At 39.1% G+C, this 20,958-nt stretch overlaps 1 protein-coding gene across 3 annotated transcripts in view; it reads right to left on the bottom strand.

Moving 5' to 3' along the window:
• The window catches only part of LOC140126319 (E3 ubiquitin-protein ligase RNF213-like), a 136,022-nt gene that overhangs the window by 26,972 nt on the left and 88,092 nt on the right, over window positions 1-20,958 (bottom strand). For all 3 annotated transcript variants that reach the window (XM_072145607.1, XM_072145608.1, XM_072145605.1), the window contains 18 exons: window positions 19,939-20,034; window positions 19,633-19,751; window positions 19,382-19,489; window positions 18,712-18,941; window positions 17,960-18,101; window positions 17,727-17,862; window positions 14,311-14,493; window positions 12,847-12,986; window positions 11,527-11,681; window positions 9,425-9,634; window positions 8,773-8,954; window positions 7,502-7,622; window positions 5,043-5,143; window positions 4,603-4,785; window positions 2,790-2,935; window positions 2,614-2,713; window positions 2,414-2,528; window positions 944-1,148 (listed from right to left, as the gene is read on the bottom strand). In XM_072145607.1, coding sequence (XP_072001708.1) covers window positions 944-1,148; window positions 2,414-2,528; window positions 2,614-2,713; window positions 2,790-2,935; window positions 4,603-4,785; window positions 5,043-5,143; window positions 7,502-7,622; window positions 8,773-8,954; window positions 9,425-9,634; window positions 11,527-11,681; window positions 12,847-12,986; window positions 14,311-14,493; window positions 17,727-17,862; window positions 17,960-18,101; window positions 18,712-18,941; window positions 19,382-19,489; window positions 19,633-19,751; window positions 19,939-20,034 — 2,672 coding nt within the window. The remainder of the gene's footprint in view (window positions 1-943; window positions 1,149-2,413; window positions 2,529-2,613; window positions 2,714-2,789; window positions 2,936-4,602; window positions 4,786-5,042; window positions 5,144-7,501; window positions 7,623-8,772; window positions 8,955-9,424; window positions 9,635-11,526; window positions 11,682-12,846; window positions 12,987-14,310; window positions 14,494-17,726; window positions 17,863-17,959; window positions 18,102-18,711; window positions 18,942-19,381; window positions 19,490-19,632; window positions 19,752-19,938; window positions 20,035-20,958) is intronic.

Below are 20,958 nucleotides of genomic sequence, written 5' to 3' on the forward strand. Positions count from 1 at the left end.
TTCTCGGCTTATACTCGAGTTTATTTTCCCAGTTTGCCCTTGGAAGTTTCTGTATTGCTGTAAAACCTCTATTGCATTACCTGGTTTGTTGTTTAGTGAATACCTTTAGACCAAGAGTAAAAGCTGTATATAGTGACTCTTAAAGGACATCTACCACCAGGATGAAGGATTGTAAAGCAAGAACCCTGACATAATGGTGGGTGCCCCCTCTGTCAGAATCTGCCCTTCATTATGCAAATGAGTCCGAGGAGCTCCATAGCTGTTAATAGAGCCTGGAGTCCCTCAGGATCATTTGCATAATTGTAAGGCCTTTAATTCTTACAAACAAGGGCATAGGAAGCTTAAAGAACTGCGGATCCTGACAGAGGGGGAACACACCATTATGTCAGGGTTCTTGGTTTACAATCCTTCATCCTGATAGTAGATGCCCTATAACAAAGTCCCTAAACACTGATGTAAATAGAACCTTATTACTACCAACATTTCTCATACATTTCCCAAACATTTACCAACATTTCCCTTTGTGACCAAATCCTTCTATCAAACCCCAAATCAGAATACAGTTACCTCAAAGCCAAGATTGAAAGAATTTGGGCAATTTCTCCATATCAGATTAAAGTAAGACTCTAATCACAGCGGATTCATTGAATTCTACCTTGTGTAGGGCCTGAAGGGAGGAGCAGGACTCCAGGTTCTAGGAATACAATGAAAATGAGTCCTGCTCCTCCCTTCAGGTGAATGAGTGAATTAGAATGAATCAGCTTTAGCTGGAGTGTCCCTTTCACGGAAGAGTGTACTGTCAACCAACAATCTTTTAATAAAGTTGTTTCCATTTAGTGTAAAGTTAAGGCCAAAATAAGCCATGTTTTATACCAAGAAAGCTTGCTATATAAAACACTGAAAAAAATGTGGCTTTATCCGTGATGATAAACCTAACATATACCTTCGGATCTGTCTGGCAATAACTCTGCTGCTGTGTTCAGTGCCAGCCTCAGTCTTGCCACATTCTGAAGAAATTGCACTGTATTGGTATTCTGGTTTTTCCTGCCATATACGTAATGTTCCAGAAAAGTGCCTTCTATCTCAAGGTATTTGCCGTTGTCTAAAGGATCACTTTGGAGTCTTTGTTGTCTTTCAAATAATGAGTCCTAAAATAAAAGTAGAGAAAAAATGAAAGTAATTTTTGACAATTTTTTTTATTTAGTAGATACCATATGACAATAAAATACATGGTATTGGGGCATCACTAGAAACTAACTACAAATAATAAATTTCCAAGTGTGCTTATAGAATGTCTTGGGTAATAATAATTCCTTTTAATAGCGCACATAACTTGCCAAATCGGTCCCTGTCCCCAATGGGGCTCAGAATCTAATCCACCTACCAGTATGTTTTGGAGAGTATCTGGTTATCTCAAGATGGTTAATAGAAAGCTAAACATATAGGAAGTTTATAAAGCAGCACATAGAAAATGTGTTCTACCTCTCCTCATTGGACAAATATTATTCCTCATAAAATAATATTGTACAACAAAAAACAGTACTTTACATTTATTTAATAAAACACACAAAAATCACAATAAGAATAGGAATACAACAGCAATACAATTGGACAATTGTACCAATGGTGGTGCCACCTCAACTAGCTTATTTGGCGCTACCATTGGTACAATATTCAAATTGTATTGCTCAATGGGGTACGTGTATCAAACTTTTTTCTTTAATTTTTGGAGACTTTTCATGGTTCTTGTGCTCAATTGCAACTTTTTTTTGCACCTAAAACCGTCTCCCTTCAAAGTTCGCCATTGTTTAGTTTTCTGCAGTTTTATCATTTTTTAATATTAATACATGTTAATTACTGCTTTGTTGTACAATATTGTCCTATGAGGAGAGGTAGAACACATTTTCTTCCTGGTACCATATGAAAAGAAAATGTTGAGTAGTTGACATTGTCATTTAGTTGAAACTATTGAAATGATCAAAAACTTTATTGGACAACCCTGGATCCCCTTGCAGGGCTACCCTACCCTTAGAGAGGGCTTTAGTATCATCACCCTAATGGTCTCAGTAATTTTATGGCACAGATGTGTCCTCAACTATTAATACCCTCCTTTACAGAAATATTGTCATAAAAAATTGTTTTCTCGCCCCCCGCCGATGTGCTCCTACCCCAACCCTTCCCCTCATATTTTATTTCTCAGTTGATACAGTAGCTGGTTATGTATCCAATGAGATTGTTGTATATTTGTTCTCCCTGCAAAGGGGCATATGTTTCACCTGTTCTATTGGACGGGAATCTTTTCAATTTTTCATCGAATAAATAAAGTTTTGTTGAAACTAAAAACTTACTTGAAAAAAAAAAAAGTGGGTGGGTAATCCATATTACAATTAGAAAGGTCATATATGTGCTGTACCTCTAGAGAGTTTACGAACAGCAGATAGACTTCTGTGGCGTCCAGTACAGCTAATAGGTTGTTTCTCTCCACCGCAGTAAAATACTCCTGAGCGTATCCCATAATATCTGTAAAACTGAAATAAGGAGTTGATAAATATATTATACATGACATGGTATGTGTGTGATGGGTTAAAAGAATGCATTCCCTACAATATTTACCTGTACTTTAAAAGTAACTTCAGTATGATAGAGCGAAGCACTGGGGTCTTGTCTACAGCGTCCTCAAACGGGGTAAGAGATCGTGTGTAATGCCGAAGCTCTGAGATTACAAAGATAATTATTGTCTTAATTACATATAGATAATAAATGTCACCTTCGTGAGTCCATAAACTTACCAATGTTGCCAAATAATAAAGACAGAAGATGCTCAATGACTTCCTTGTCAGGGGGAGTGTTGTCTTTGAAGCACATGGTGCATATAATATCAACAAAGAATCCATTACATAATTTCCGAAACTGAACATTTTTCCCTATGGATTTCCTAAAAATAATAGACATATTAACATAATCTCATACATTATACATCAGAAGATTTCCTATATAGTAAATATCTCATTGTGTCGACCATTACTATAAAATAAAAAAAGGATGTACTTATATCTTCTTGACCAATGAAAAATGTCAAAACTAATTTGCACCCTTGACCTCATGCAACGACGCTTAAAAAGAGGACCTTTCACCACTTCAGTGAAAATAACTGACCATTAAAATACTCTCCATTGTCAGAGAGCAGAAGCTGGAGCAGGGGAAGGGCATGTGTTATGAAAATCTTCTAATTGTCAGAGAAAATTATCATTAAATTAACACACGCCACCTCCCAGCATCTCCTCTCTGACATTAGAGTAGGGAACCTACGGCTCGGGAGCCAGATATGGCTCTTCTGTTGGCTGCATCTGGCTCTCAGACAGATCTTTAATAAATAGTGATTGCTGCTGTGTGTCTCTTAGACTGATCATTGTTACCGCTGCCTACGTCCTTTTTACGACCCAGGCACCATCGTCTAAGCCTGGGTCAAAGAGAAGAGCGTGGGAGCGATGTGGAGCTGGCTGCAGGGACTAACTATCTACTTGGGGGCATGTGCTGTGGCTACCTATCTACTTGGGGGCATGTGCTGTGGCTACCTATCTACTTGGGGGCATGTGCTGTGGCTACCTATCTACTTGGGGGCATGTGCTGTGGCTACCTATCTCCTGGGCGTATGTGCTGTGGCTACCTATCTCCTGGGCGTATGCGCTGTGGCTACCTATCTCCTGGGCGTATGCGCTGTGGCTACCTATCTCCTGGGCGTATGTGCTGTGGCTACCTATCTCCTGGGCGTATGTGCTGTGGCTACCTATCTCCTGGGCGTATGTGCTGTGGCTACCTATCTCATGGGTGTATGTGCAAAGTTTTCCAGGATGGGATAAGGAAAACCACGCCTCTTTCAGCTATCTTGTAAGGCCGCTCCCTTGACATCAAGCATGAAATCTGGGAAACATGCCAATTTATTTTTCAGGATGGGGCAAGGAAAACATTGCCCTTTAACGTCAACCATGACTTTCAGATGTGTGATTAAAGCAAAACCAGTATATCTATTCCAGAAGGAACACTGTAGACTGCAGTTTCATTGTGGTTGCGTCTCTTCAGTACAGTGTAGGAAACTGGCTTGCCTCAGTGAGAGGCCGATTTGGGTTGCGAAGTAAAAGTTTTCCTTACGGAGTCTTTGCCAATTACAGCTGCATTGCAAGCTTGTGGAGACTGATGTTCCACTAGGACCCTGATGCTCCATTAGAGGATTTAAAGAAATCTACAAGCTTAAACCTTTCCAAAGACACCTACATTTTTTAAAAAAATGGAAAACAATGTCACATGATCCACACAGTCCAGTTTGATTGTTTTTTTTTTTAAATTTAAATTGAGCCCAATTTTTTTTTAAAACATTTTAAACTTATGAATGTTCTTTTTTCAATGCTCTTATGTCAACGAGAACTCAGTCGTTAGTGTCTCAAACATGAGACATTTTATTAAGATTTTTTTAGGATTGAACTCCATAGGCCGGGCAAATCTCAATCAGTATGAGCAGTAAGGCAGACTGCGCGCCTAAGAGGATCCTAAAAAGAAAGTTACACACTTACGTACATACTTTATAAATACTATACATACAATTACCTGATTTCATCGGACACAACAATAGTGAAGTCATCAGGTAGAGGTGCTATGCAGACTGGACAGCTCCTATGGCTAGTTTTTAACCAATCACTTATACAATCCCTGCAGAAGATGTGGTTGCAGGGAAGGCATACTGGCTCGCTTGGGTCACCCTGGCAGATTGCACAGGTCTGCATTCCAAACCTATTAAATAGAAATTAAAGGAAGGATCAGGGAATAATAAGGAACAAAAAGACCCATTGTGTTCTGTAGACATCATGTTTTGCACTAAATAAAGTGAAACTGGATTTAATTTTTTTAACTGACAGGACACATTTTGGGGGTGAGTTTTTATTGTTAGGGTTGTTCGTATTTTTATCTATTTGCACTGTCAATATTTTTGGATGTTTGAAGGAACTAGGTACAAGTTTTTTGTTTTTTTTCCCCATATATTGAAATACCTTGAAACAGATCTGGAAACTTCCTCTCTGCACTTACGAAGAACTTTCACCACTGCCCAGAAAGGCTTTTGGGACTTTATATCCCTGAAGTTCTCCAGGCACTGAGAAGTAAAAAAAAGAAACATGAACCTGTCAATTCCATAAACATATATAGACATTCACGCTATATAGTAGATCAAATGGCTGAGCAAAGGTGTAAAATTTATGTGATTGAGGACAAGACAGTAAAGAATGAGGAGAGGGTTATAATTCTGATGAATATTTACTAATGAAAATTAACCAGAATAGTGTTGTACAGGCGGTCCCCTAATTAAGAACATCTGACTTACAGACAACCCCTAGTTACAAACGGAGCTCTGGATGTTGGTAATTTAACCGGTTAAGGACTGGGCCCTTTCCCGTTTTTTCATTTCCATTTTTCACTCCCCACCTTCAAAAATCTGTAACTTTTTTATTTTTACACGTAAAAAGCTGTGTGACGGCTTGTTTTTTGCGTAACAAATTGCACTTCATAGTGATTGCATTGAATATTCCATGCCATGTACTGGGAAGTGGAAAAAAAATTCCAAATGCAGTGAAAATGGTGAAAAAACGCCTTTGTGTCGTATTCTTGTGGGCTTGGATATTACGGCTTTCAATTCACCCCACAAATGACGCATCTAATTTATTCTTTGGGTCAGTACGATTACAGGGATACCAAATTTGTATAGGTTTTATAATGTTTTCATACATTTACAAAAATTAAAACCTTATGAACAAAATTTTTTTTTTTATTTTGCCGTCTTCTTGTGCTTATAACTTTTCCATACTTCGTTGTATGGAGTTGAGGGTGGTGTCATCTTTTGCGACTTTTGATGATGTTTTCAATGATATTATTTTTAGGACTGTACGACCTTTTGATCACTTTTTATAGAATTTTTTTTTTTTAAATGGCAAAAAAGTGCCAGTTTTGACTTTGGACGCGATTTTCCGTTACGGGGTTAAACGCAGTGAAAAACCGTTATTATATTTAGATAGATCAGGCATTTTCGGAGGCGGCGATACCTAATGTGTTTATGATTTTTACTTTTTATTTATATTTATATCAGTTCTAGGGAAAGGGGGGTGATTTGAATTTTTAGGTTTTTTTATTATCATTTTTTTTTTAAAACTTTTTTTTTATTTTTACTTTTACTATTTTTCAGACTCCCTAGGGTACTTTAACCCTAGGTTGTCTGATCGATCCTACCATATACTGCCATACTGCAGTATGGCAGTATATGGGGATTTTACTCCTCATACATTACAATGTGCTGATAGCACATTGTAATGAATGGGTTAACCCGAAGTAGCTTCGGGTCTTCGTGAGACCCGAAGCTACCATGGCGACGGATCGCCGCTCCCCGATGACGTCACGGGGAGCGGCGATCCTCGGAAAGATGGCGGCGCCCATGCGATCAGCAAGAAAACACCCGCGATCGGTGCCAGCACCGATCGCGGGTGTTACCGGTAAGCCTTTGCTGCAATATGCAGCAGAGACTTACCGGCTATGGAGAGGGCTCAGCCCGCGAGCCCTCTCCATGCATCGGAACGCGACCGCCGCCGTGAATACACGGCGGGCGGTCGCGAACCGGTTAATGTACTTTAGCCTTAGGCTACAATAATCAGCTGTAACAGTTATTAAATGTGTCTGCAATTTGTTTTTGTTAATTGTGGTTCTTATGATAATCCAAATTTTCTCAAATCCAATTGTCACAGAGACCAAAAAAATTTTGGCCAAGGTTACAATTATAAAATATACAGTTCCGACTTGCATACAAATTCAACTTAAGAACAAACCTATAGAACCTATCTGGTACGTAACTGGGGGACTGCCTGTACTTTGTGTCAAAATTCGGGCCCACACCACTTACAACATGCTTTAACACCCGATATAAATGGAACTTTTATGGAAGCCTCTGCGCTCTACAGGATCGGTAACAAAATAGACACCAGTGATACATTACAGCCCCTTCTAAGTGTAGGCTTTCCATATATCTGGCCATCGTTCTAGGTCTTCTATAGGCTCATTTTAGGCACCGGGTGCATTAGTTCCTGTGCAGGATGGATTTCAGTGCTTGATCACAAACTTGGCTGTAGGTTCTATATCTAACCAAGTCAAAGAGTCATCCGCTCATACCTAAAATAACTCGCCAGAGAGAACTTGACATACACATTCATCAAGTTTAATGGATAAAACAGATATGAACATTGTAATCAGGGACTGAATTATTAATGAAAGGAACAGAGCCTAGAAGGGAGGAGCACAGCTCATTTTCATTGTATTCCTAGAACCTAGAGTCCTGCTCCGTCCTGCACAAGGTATAATTCAATAAATCAGCCGGTGGTTGGAGGGTTCCTTTGGGAACAATGGGAATCATGCTAAAATGTTCAAATAAACAAATACATTCTGTTAAATATACAAGAAAAAAAAGTTTTACCTGTCCAAGAGCACGTGTATGTCTTATTATGATTTGCTTCATATCCTGATCCAAAAGAAACTCATCCACTAGCATGTGTTCCATAAAGAGTGCCATGGAAAACACACAGTTCCAGTCTGACCTGTATAATTGGTACATAGGAATAAATGGTTAGACTTACTAAATCAGGGCTCTGTATAAATCTGAGGAATAAAGATCCTATAAAAGAGATACAAAAGTTTGTCACATTGACAAAAACATAATATACCTAAATTGCTCTATAGGGAAATATCAAGTCATGATCAAGATTGAAACAAGATTTTTTTAATAGTACTCCTGCTAGCTGATGTATACCTTAAAAAAAGTTTGACTCTAAGCATTTACAGCCCAATTTTCATATATCAAATGGGGTTGGTAAGTAACAGTTCTCCTTACAGAGACTTAGTCAATTAATCGTCGTCTTGCAGGCGTGTAGAGACTTGTAGCCATTGATGCTCCACCAGGAGATTCTGGGCAACATGCAAATTACGTTTTCTCTGCTAAACAAGTTCCCTACACTGTACTGAAGAGACGCAACCACGTTGAAACAGTGCTGTGTACAGTTGGGACTCTGTTCCTTATGTCATCAGGTTTCCTGAAGACATGCTTATGTAAAGTAAAAAGAGCCATTAAAAAAAAAAAAAAAAATTGCATTTGCATATTTGCCATTCCTTGTCCCATCCTAGAAAATGTAATTTGCATATTTGCCATGATTACAATGATCACGATCATACTGGCAATTAGTTGCTGAGCATTAGCGTGACCAGGAGGCACTCATCAGATACTTGAACTGTAGGGATATATCTATCGAGGGATTTGTAGGCAATTGTAGTTTGTGTGCAAAAACAGGAAGGGCCCTATGTACAGTTCCACTACAATGTAATTTATTGACGCCCAAGACTGCGGGGAACCCCCTACAGAGCCGTTGATGTCACAGCTCTCTATGCAAATCTTGCGCATGCACGATTTCGATATTCATTGCTCTGCCGGCCAGGGATTTGCAGAGGCTCTCTCATCACTCTGTAGGCGGTTACAGATGGGTGGGGGGAGGTGCGGGAATAAATTACATTGTGGCACAGTGTCTTGGGCTCATTTGAATATTTAAAAAAACTTTTTATCCTCTAAATGCGGCCGTTCCTTTCTATACTGAAATCAGATTACCACAATGGGGGATGGGAAATGGAGGCGAGTAGTAATCATCTACCAGCAGGGAATCTGATATAAAATGTCCTCTAAACAATAAAAAACTTGACCTGATTTGGTTGATACCAGGTTTACATCTAGGACTATAGTCTTTCAGATATTCTTCTGAACATATAAGTTCGATAGGCATTTGCATGTCCTTCACTTGGCACATCCAGGTTTGTGGACGGAGACTTTTCACACTGTCTTTTAAGATTTCCAAACATGCAATTGCAGCAAAGATATCAAGAGCCTAGAATTATAATGAAGAGATGTTATAGTAGTATAAAAAAAACAAGTATGAACCACGATAGACAAGAAATTCCACAAAGTTTAAAATATAAGTTTTCCTAAAATTAAGACTTAATTTTTTTTAAAAAAAAGTCTAACAGGCCATTTTACATAGGCCCCAAAAGTCAAAACATAATAGTGCGTAATGTTGAAAATACAGAAAATCAAAGTCAATATATATAATTTTTTTATTATTATAAATAATATATAATAAAATAAAAACCAATGCAACTTGGTTGATTCCTAATCTTAAGATATCACTCTTAAAAAAAAAAAAAAAAAAGCCCAAGATGGAGCACATATGCATCGACATAAAACCAAGTAATCTATCAGATTTCTCATGTCTGTTTGAGTACCAAAAAGCAATGGATTGTTTAAAAAAAAAAAAAAAAAAAAAAAAGAAACACCCGAAAAAACTCCACCAATTCTTACCATTTGATCTGTGATCATGGGATTGCGGTCATCAATTTGTTTCTCAAGGGATGTAAGCACTGAAGGACTGAGCGCCAGAATCCTGCTTAGGTTTTGCAGTCTGTGCTGGAATGTATTGTATCCGATATGCACCCATGGAAGAGTCAACTGCTCACTCCCTTTATTGACTCTTATTTCCTGAATACATGTAGACAGCGCATGTTCCATCACCTGATACACACAGAGGTACAAGAAGTTTGGTTAAAGGGTCTACATTATGCATTGCTCAAAAAAATAAAGGGACCACTTAAAGAGCACAATATAACTCCAAGTGATTCAAAATTCTGTGAAATCAAACTGTCCACCTAGGAAGCAACACGGATTAACATTTCAGTTGCTCTTGTGCAAATGGAATAAACAACAAGTGGAAATTATTGGCAATTAGCAAGATACATTCAATAAAGGAGTGGTTCTGCAGATGGGGACCACAGACCACTTCTTAGTATGCATGCTTTCTGGCTTATGTTTTTTTTTAAACTTGTTTTAGTTGAAGTGCACAACAGTCATAATAAAGAAAATTACCACAATACATGATGTTATGTCTTTAAATATCGTGTAGTACACAAACAGAAGAAAATCATTTAAGAAACATGCAAAACTAACTCTACAATTCTGCTGCTAGACCACGTCCATATTTTCCACCAGATATGGGGTACAAGTTTAGAATTCCTAATAGACTTTCCTTCCTACTATATTGCTATACCTCCGCTCCAGTTCTTCACTCCTCCCTCCTAAATATTAGTTAGCCTGTAGTGCTCTTAATTGTGACGTGAATGTAGTTACAGAGTAAAGCGTGGCCGAAGAGTCACACCATTGTCCCCATACCTTATTGAACTTATCTGGACAACCTCTCCCTCTATATATCAGATCATGAAAGGGAAGGACAGAGATCACTAATTTTCTCCACAATGATAGAGAAGGTGGTTGTGTTGTCATCCATTTTAAGGCTATGACTTTTCTAGCTAGGATAAGTACCTCTCTAAGAAATATACATTCATGATGTTTCCATGATTCCTCATCAACCACCCCCAACAAGCATAGCTCTGGTGTAAGTTGGACAGGAATATTAAGTATACTGGTTAGCAATGATACTACCCCTTGCCAATATGCCCGAATGTTTGGACACAACCACACCATATGCCAAAAATTTGCATACACCGTAGAGCATCGCAAACATCCAGGGGTTTGTTTCCTACCCATTCTATACAGTCTAGCAGGGGTCAAATAACATTGATGAAGGAAAAAACTTGTATTAATTTGTTGTTAGCTGCTGGAGACACAAACAAAGCAGACTCCAAGGCTTCCGCATATCTCATATCTCATCCAGGATGGCACATCAATGCGAGCTGTGACAAGAAGGTTTGCGGTGTCTGATTGGAGGTGCTACCAAGAGACAGGGCAGTACACCAGGATACATGAAGGGGGCCATAGGAGGGCAACAATCTAGCAGCGGGACCGCTACCTCAGTCTTTGTGCAAGGAAGAATAGGAAGAGCCTTGCAAAATTACCTTCAGCATGTGTCTTCACAAACGGTTAGAAACCGACTACATGTGAATAGTATGAGCATCTGACCTCCACAGATGGGGGTTATGCTCACAGCCCTACACTGTGCAGGACGCTTGGCATTTGCCAGAGAACACCAGGGTAGACATTCGCCACTAGTGAGGAGTGTCCAGGAGTTGGCAGATGCTTTAGTCCAAGTCTGGGAGGAGGTCCCTCTGGAGACCATCCGCAACCTCATCTGGAGCATGCTCAAGCATTGTAGTGAGGTCATACAGGCACGTGGAGGCCACACACAATACTGGGCCAGTAGTGTGTTTTTCGTGGGTGACTCCAAATCCAGGCCCCCGTTGGTTAATGCATTTGAAATCCATTAATGATTTTTTTGTGAATTTGTTGTCAGCACATTCAACTTGTGCATAGTGTACTTTCAACTTGAACAAAGTATTCAATGAGAATATTCCATTCATTCAGCTCAAGGATGTGTCATTTGAGTGTTCCCTTTATTTGTTTGAGCTGTGTATTATATATGACCTACATTTCTTAAAAGCTTTTGATCTCACCTTCAACTCTCTAGGAGAAGATACAGTCATATTCATAAGGATGAAGTCTCGCTGATAATTTAAGAACAGATTTTCCTGTTCATCTATTTCTTTTGAGGAAATATAAGTCCCTAATGGGGTCTGTGAGAAGATATTCACAAATTTCATTTCAGGACCTAAAAATAAAAAACAAAAACATTTAAAATGTAAAATTTTTCCAAATATTTCACTCTAAACTTGGTCACTCATGAATGCATAGGTGCTTTTCCCACCAATAGGAAAGGGCAAAATTCCAGAAACTGTGTGAGCACCTCTGTTGATAACTGGGATGCTGAGTTATGGGTGGCATAAAGTATGCAGAATCGTGAAGATGAGGGAATGGAGAATGATACATGGGGGAGAGGTCTGGGAAGACAATGTTGTAGGAGGGATAAGGAAGAAGCTTTCTGACAGATCGTAAAAGAGAGAGAGTCTATAGCCAGAAGGCAATGTAACCTGCTAAAACTAATGTCTTTGAGGACGATATTCCCCGAAACAAGGTATGAGATATAGAAGTTAGCCGAAAAGCCCCCTAAACGAATGATATTATTAAATCAAAATGTTACGTGTGAGGTACTTTACAGATTAGAGCCACCATAACCAACTCTTTCTCTAACCCAAGACATCTTTGAACCTTGGAGCAGTCGGAGCGGTTTAATAAGACCCAGGCACAACCTCTACTTGAGACTATTAAAATATTGATTTGCAGCTTTATTATTTGATCAGTACAGCAAAGCTTTGTGTGATCAGGATTAAGTAATCCAGCTCACTGTTTTGTGAAGGCATTTTACGATATGTACTAAAGATCTTCCCCTCGAACTAGAGTCAACAATTTAGAAAAACAATGATCCAGCACTAAACCTGTTGTGATTTCAATAAAAGCTTGTAGGTCGTATAACAAGCTTTTATTGAACTCACAACTAGTTTGGTGCTGGATCTTGGTTAGTTTTTCAATGCTTTGCCGATGATGCTCTGGGAAGAGGAGAAGAGTATATACAACTATATCCACATATGACTAAGGGCGTTTTTTCACCCGAATGGCTTCAGCTTCTCTACATGCATGTAGTCTCTCTTTTAATGTAACCTAATAAAACATTGAAGATTTTTTTAGTCCCGTCTTGGAACTCCTTCAACTTTTCTCCTGTGTTTGTTTCGTTGGTGTCCGGACAACTTGTTCCATGGCAGGGACCTGAAATGTGTTTGGACCCGCAGCTACAAGGATCTCCAGGGGTGAGCTGTATTGAACTTTCTATCAATATATTTGCTTATATCCACATTACACATATGCAGGGTAAACATTACCTTCTAAGCAATCAATGTGCTGGGCCTGGGTCCATATCTCTTCAAGATAATCTTTAATCCTCCAGCTAAAAGGCAAACAATTTTGCCCAAAAGCTGCGATATTCATGTTATTCTTCACCAGGATGGTTTCTGTCTGTGAGCTGTAGGAGAACCAACATATTACCCACATTATACAAAATATAAAGTGAAATGTAACAAATAAAATATATAGCGGGGAAGAAAATGAAAATATTAGTTCTATCACCAATTACTGCACAAGTCACAATGAATGGCTTAGCACTAGCGGCCTGAAAATCATAGGATAGTTTTCAAGATTTCAGTGAATTAATTTGAAAACATGTACAAATAAAAAAAAATGTAAAGTCCCTTTTCTTCCAAAGTGTCTTTGCAACATTTCAGCTCCTAAACACTGGAGCTTCTCTCAATCTTGAGAAAGGCTCTAGTTTGTAGGAAACATTCCATAGAAATGAAATACATGAAATCATTGTTTTTTTATTTTGGCGTACTGTCAACTGTTAATAAAAATAATAGGTTTTTCTGTCTTTCTTTTCTGCCTGCCTTTCTGCATTATTTGTGTAGTATCAGGAACCTGATAACATTTCTAATGACTTACCGTAATCTACCATCAAAGTCAAGAATTAGAGATGAGTGGTCACTCTTTTAGATTCAGACACCATGACTGTTTGCTAATGAGCTAAGAGGGCTCTGAGGGCGTTACCGGAGCCCCTCCATGCTGTAACTTCACAAGATGTTACATTGTCTTCCCCTCCTGCCGCTCCTTCAGCGCTTCCTCCTCCCTGTGTTATTTCACAGTGGAAGGGGGAATGCTTCTTGCACACTGTAACTGCAAGTGAATCTACAGCACAGATGGGCTCTAGTAATGCCCCCATTTCTGGATAGTTAGTATAATTTTAGAATTTTATTTTAGAAGGAAGGAGTTGTTGGAAAACAAAAAAAAGAAGATTACCACAATCAGGGTGCCGGCTTTATAAGTGCCCCTGGTTTATCATTATGGATTTTGATGGCAGATTTATTTTTACTATTTATAGACAGTCCCTGGATAGTCTCATCTTCTTATAGCACTGAATCTTTAAGTGAAATATGGTAATTTAGGTGTCTGGAGTGTGCAACCTCAAAAAGCTTTCAGATACAATGCTCACTACAGGAGAATGAAGCAGAAAAATGACACAGAAGTTGCTTTACTTAATGAAGTATATTATAAAATTTACAATAATCACTCCTTCATTTCTCCATCAAAATAAAAAAATACTTTATGTATGAACATTAAAGATGTAGGAAACGGTAGTTTTAATTATATATAAGCTACAATTAAAGCTAGAATCCTCATATTCAGACCAGCTGAAAAATGATAAGTATTGTAGTAGGACGGACTCACATAAATTACCACGGAACTATAAATCTGATTTAAAACAAAAAAAAATTAAAGCTTTATTCAAAGGGTACCTGAAGTTGCTAGAAACAGGCAGAAGTTTTTTATCAGAAAAAATAAACATCCAAAGGGATTTTATAAAGTCCTCCACATGTTCGTCCACAAGAATTTCCATGTTGCCATTGCAGTCAATGATGGCTAAAATGTGGGATAAAAACGGTGTTACAGCTGTTTGAACGCGCTTCCAGAGGGTTTGCCTGTATATTAAAAAAAAAAAAAAGTCTGTTAAGTATACAGAAGTATACAGCTGGGTATCATCAGCATAGAGAAGAAACCCAATCTCTTGATGGTTTGTCCAATGGGAAGAAAAGTCTAGAAAGAAAAGAGTTGAGGACCTAGTACTGTGCCCCGAAAAACCACAACAATGAGAGGGACATGAGAAGACAAAGGAGACACTGAAAGTGGGGTCAGAGAGTACAGTGTCCTTTAGGCCAATGGAGCGAAGGACCCTAAAGGAGGAGCTGGTGGTCCACAGTCAAAAGCTGTCGAGAGACTCAGAAGAATAGGGAGAGAATAGTCACCTTTGGATTTAGCAGAGAGGAGACTGTTGAAGACTTTAGTAAGAGCATTTACAGTGGAGTGGATAGTACGAAAACCAGATTGTAGGGGGTCGAGGATGGAGTTAGCTGAGAAATAGCGGGTTAGCCAAGACTAGACCAGGCGTTCCAGGAGTTTAGAGATGAAAGGGAGATTAGAAACTCAGTAGCACTTGATGGGTCCAAGGTTTCTTTAGTAATGGGATAACAACCGCATGTTTTAAAGAAGAGGGAAAAACACCAGCAAAGAGAGGTTGAAGATTTTAGTGAGGTGAGAAGTGACTGTTGGGGAGAGGCACTGTGCGAGATGTGAGGGGATGGGGGTCACTGATTGAGGTAGTGGGTCGAGCAGAGGAAAGGAGCCTGGATGCTTCTTACTCTGAGACTGGCTCAAAGGAAGAAAGCAAACAGGGTAAGGTATTGGAGGGAAGGGGATTTGTGGAGTCAGTGGATTAAGAAATGATTTCATGGTGAATGCAGTCAATTTTATATTCAACCCCTTAAGGACGCAGGTTTTTTCGCTCATTTCTCGCTCTCCACCTTCAAAAATCCATAATTTTTAAAATTTTGCTGTGTACAGAGCAGCGTGAGGGTTTATTTTGTGTGTAACAAATTTTACTTTCCCATGGAAAATGTGAATGTGGAAAAATTGTATCTTGTGGGTTCAGTTTTTACAACGTTCTCTCTGTGCTCCAAATAACACCTCTGCTTTATTCTTTGGTTCGGTACGATCGTGGTGATACCAAATTTATACAGGTTTTATTGCATTTTAAAACATTTTCAAAAATGTAACGAATGTGTACAAAAAAGAAAAAAAAATGTTGCCATTTGCTAATAACTTTTTCATACTTTGGTGTACGGAGCTGTGTGATGTTGGCTCATTTTGCAAAAAATTACACATTTCATTGCTACTATTTTGAGGACTGTGCGACATTTTGATCACTTTTTATTACATTTTTTATTTCATGTAAAATGGTGTAAAATTCGCGTTTTGGACATTTGGGTGCCATTTCCCGTTATGGAGGTCATCGCCGGCAATAACTGCTTTTACATTTTGATAGTTTCGGCATTTTTTTTCACTATTTCTTAGACCCTCTAGGTTACATTAATCCTAGATGGTCTGATTGTTCCTACCATATACTGCAATATTACTGTATTGCAGTATATGGCGTTTTTGCATAGGATTTATTACAATGAGAAACTAGCTCATTGTAACGAATCTGCAGAAACCATGCAGCCATGGTTCTGACGAAGACCCGAGGCTGTCATGGCAACCGATCGTTTCCCCCCCCCCCCTCGATGACGTTCAGGGGAGTGACGATCTCAAGAAAGAGGGTGGTGCCCATGGTTTAAGTGCTGCCGGCGGCATACAAGAGATTAACACCCGCGATTGGTGCAATATGCAGCTAAGCCCATCTCTGTATTGTGAGGGCTCAGCCCATGAACTCCCTTCATACACCCTTCATATATATCTGTCAGAGAGCGTGAAGGAGTTAAAGTTGAAGGCCAGATCTTCAGCCCCAAGGTCTGTGACAGGTGACTGCACCTTTGGTGTTAGTAAGGTGCGAAGAGTATCAAAAAGCCTTTTTTGCCGAATGAAACTAGTGTGCCAAGGCTGCCTGCGTTTGTAGGGAAAATTTTGGATAGAGAGTGGTGTCATCCCATCTAGGGCGCTTCTGACAGTATGATTATAATGGTTAGTAGTCCGATTTGGACATGTGAAAGAGGAAATGGGGGACAGTGAAGACTGCAAGGTTTCGTTGAGACAGTGAGTATCAATGGGACATGGGTTCCAGTATGAACGATGGGTGGAAGGATTCTGAGAAGGTGAAGGATTATTGAAAGTAAAAGAAAGGAGGTTATGGTCTGAAAGTGGAATGGAAGAATTGATACAATTAGATATTGAAGAAAGTCGGGAGAAGACCAAGTCTAGGAGGTTTCATTCATTATGAGTGGGGGAATCGGAGAGTTGTGAAAGACCTAGAGAAGTAGTAAGTGATGAGAGCTGAGAGGCAGGAGGAGAAATGGGAGTGTTATTAGGGATGTTAAAGGGGTTGTCCGAGTTCTGATAAACTCAGGGGGGCCGGGAGGGCGCTGCTTAAAAAAATAAAGTCCTACTTACCTTCCGGTGGCCTCCGGTATCCAGCGCTGCTGTCTCTCCGGTCCGGGAGCCATGTTAAACAAACATGGCCGCCGGAGCAGCGCTGGACTCAGCTTCCGGCCGGACCCGCCAACCTTTCGGCCCGCATTCACAATGCTGTGAATAGGGACGGATAGGCGTACCCGGCCACGGCCGACCGGAAGCTAAATCCAGCGCTGCTCCGGCGGCCATGTTTGTTTAACATGGCTCCCGGACCGGAGAGACAGCAGCGCTGGATACCGGAGGGCACCGGAAGGTAAGTAGGACTTTATTTTTTTAAGCAGCGCCCTCCCAGCCTCCCTGAGTTTTTTTTCCAGAACTCGGACAACCACTTTAAAGTCTAAGAGGACGGTATACTACAGCCACACGAAGAGAGAAAGCTGCGTAAGCCGCGAGGGAGGCAGAATCATCCTGCTGGATCCAGGTTTCAGAAAAAACTCAAAATAAAGTGGTCATGAACAGATTCCAGTTTACTGCACACAGAGCGGGGATTCCATAGGGCACATTTAAAAGGGGTTAAAGGTGGAAGAGAAGGAGATACACTGAATCTCGAAAGGTTAGCAGGGTTTCTCTGTGAAGTGTTAAAATAAGGTGGGCCTGGGTTAGGAGAGATGTCCCCTGCAGCAAGCAGAAGGAAAAAAAGGAGAGATAAAAGATGCTTCAGAGATAAGAAGTTCTCCCTAATAATAAAAGAAGCATCTCCCTAATATTAAAATTATTGGGCAAATATTGGTAAAGCAAAATTCACTGTTACCTAAAAGTTCCCGCTTCCTGCAGAGCATCTAGATTTGCAGCCTCTCGTAAAACCCAATCTACAGCGTGAAACGAATCTTCTTCTTGAGACCTCAACATGTTGTGCAGACGATCTTTCAGACATTTCAAGAAAGAATCTACAAAAAATATATATAAAAAACAAATAAAGAATATAAATAAAATAGTGATTTGTAAAAAGATTTTATAAAGCTTGGTGGAAATGAGTAACTGTACCTTTCAAGTCACTCTCTGTATTCAGTAGATTGATCAGAATTTCAATCCTCCTGGTGCTGCGGCTATTGATATTCTCCTCGTCTCTTAACAAGCCTATGGCATTCTGGACACAACTTCTGATGAGAGTGGTGGTATCCAGCATCTGTAAATAAGTGGAAGGGTTTAAGGGTGTTGTCCACGTTCAGTAAATAATTGATATTGTTTGTGTAAGGAGAAGTTATACAATTTTCCAATATACTTTCTGTATCAATTCCGCACTGTTTTCTAGATCTCTGCTTGCTTTGCTTCTATAGAAAGCTTCTCTTTTTACTTCCAGTGCATATAATCTGTCCATGGTGATGTGATGGACATGCAGGAGAACAAGCCATTATTATTACACGGCTCCTATTACTTTCAGTGATAATAACTGCTAGTGCAAATCAATCAGAGATCTAAAAAAACTGTAAAGAATTGATACAGAAAGTATATTGAAAATGTGTATAACTTTTCATTACACAAATAGTATCAATTATTTACTGAAAGTGGAAAACCCCTTTAACACAAAAGGTTCTATTCGTTATAACAACAATACTGGTGGCACCAAGTGGCTAAGATTATCTATATTTAATTTACCTAATGAGAATATCTCAACTTATATTTTACACAGTTGATTCATTCATCTATTTCCACAGCGTTTGGGTTTTTTAGTCGCTTATAACTTAATATATAATAATTAAACATCGATAACAAATCAGGACATAAAGTTTACATACATTCCCAAAAGTGTTTGATGCAGTATCAGTCTCCTTTTCGTGGTCTTGATCAAATTCGGTCACCATTTCTTCATCCACTCCTCGATAGATTTCCATGAAGTTGATGTCATCTAACTGATCGCTTTCATGTTCTTTACTCTCATCAGGTACAGAATCTTCTACTTCCATTGCTGTTACTTCGGTCAGGGTTTTGTTTTCACCATCCCTGGCAGATTCTTTTGTTTCAGGTGCTACAAAAAAAAAAAAAAAGATGAAATCGATGACATTAAAAACAGGAGTTTTTTTTAGATTTTTCACAGACTTGTGACCCAAAGTCACTGAATCATTTGGCATTCTTATGTAATCAACTCCTGAATGACTGGAGTGTCTTTCTACATATCTCATGCCTTGCTATCCAGTTTGGTTCACATGCTCCTGGTCAGAAAAATGCACAGGGACCGTGAATTTTGGATAAACAAAATATGTTTTTAGAAAACAGTTATGAAGCACAGACCAAAGCATAGACCTCAGACGATTCATTCAGGACTTTAACATCTAAATTCTCTTATACATCAAGACCACATTGAAAAAGAAAAGAAATCTACTTTGGTTCAAAAAAGTCAAGAACAAAAAACAAAACAAAAAAATTTCCTTTGTGGGTACAGGGGTTATAAGTTTTTCTAAGACTTACCTGCATTATGGAATAACTGGCTAATAGTGAACTTCAGAAGTCCTGTTACATCTGTCACCATATCTTTAGATATCCTCAAATCATCAATGTGTACAGACTGCCACAAACCTAACACAAAAAGAGAATATCTTTACCATTTAAAAGCACTCCACCCTTTATGGTTATGTCAATGAATAATAAAAATACATTTTTTAAAAATAATTTAAAAAAAAAAGAAAATCAAGGCATTTAAAGGGGTCAAACTTTCTTACCTCCACGAAAGCCAACATATGAGGTTCCACCTTTGATTCTAGGGAGCTTTGTTATGAAGTAGACAAAGACATATTTTTCGTGGAGAATTAACTTGTTTATTTCATTGACAGCAGAGTATCTAAAGATAAGGAATGATGAGAAGGGTATGAAAATTCATTACATCATGTATTCCTAAAGAAAACAAAGACCCGGAAAATGCCCATATGCAAAAAGAGAGTATTGGTTAGATGCAGGTGCAGTAGAACCGAACAGGAAGGTTCACAATGAAAATTAGTTTTGTCCAATGTTTTCATCCATCAACTTACTTTGCTGATGCAACAAGATTTGCCCCTTGAGACCCTTCTTCGAAGTCAGTTTGTATAATTAGAATGAGATTACCAGATGAAGATTCTAGAAAACTCCTATGAAAGAAAACAAAAAAGCAATTAAACCATGCTTAAGGCAATGACAATAAACAATAAGAAGTTAAATATGAAAGAAGTTGACATCAGAATAAAGTCTCAAAAAGGCAAATGACAATTGGTACTACAATAGGTACTCCAGTTTCCTATCCAGATTAATAGTAAGTAGTAATAGTAAGATGCTCCTCTGAACTCTTCCTTTTTGCTCTTCCTCCTGTAGTGAGCAGTGATATCCAAAGAGCTCCATCCACCTCAGGCAGATGAGACGACTAATGATTAACTCTTTTTATAACTAGAGAATATTTCCCTTAAAGGACATCTGCCACCACATATAAAGGTGGTAGACTGTTACCAAAGGAATGCTCGTTAACTTAGGGGTTAACTGGAAGCCCATCTGTTTCATTCCGGTACGTCTGCTAAAATGTCGGAATAAAATACTTTATAAGAATATGCAAATGAGCCGAAGGCACTCAGGCCTCCGCTAGCTGAGAACCTCCTGGCTACGTCCGAAGATGAAATATGCACGCCCCCTTTATTGATATTCTCTCCGTAAGCCGGCTGCAAGTGCTGCAGAGAGGCGGTGACATCACCCGGCTGTCTGCTAATCCCATACATGCACAAAACACTTTGCACAGCCGGCCAAGAGAAGTGCAACTGTGCAAGAAGGTTCCTGAAAGGAGGGCTCTGACTTAACCCATGAGGTAACGAGCATACCTTTGGTGATACCTAAATGTGGTGGTAGATCTCTTTTAAGGATTTAGCTCTCCAAGACTATCCAAGGCGGTCTGTAAAGGGTTAAGTAATTAGACACTTGTTTTTTTTATCCCACTTGTCAGGGGAGTTTGGGGAGAAGGAGCTGATTTACAAGAACTTCTTGAATAAAGTGAAAGAAGGAAAGATTAGTTATTATTTAAATTAAAGTTT

The sequence above is a fragment of the Engystomops pustulosus genome, chromosome 4, assembly GCF_040894005.1.
Source record: "Engystomops pustulosus chromosome 4, aEngPut4.maternal, whole genome shotgun sequence".
NCBI classification, from domain to species: Eukaryota; Metazoa; Chordata; class Amphibia; order Anura; family Leptodactylidae; genus Engystomops; species Engystomops pustulosus.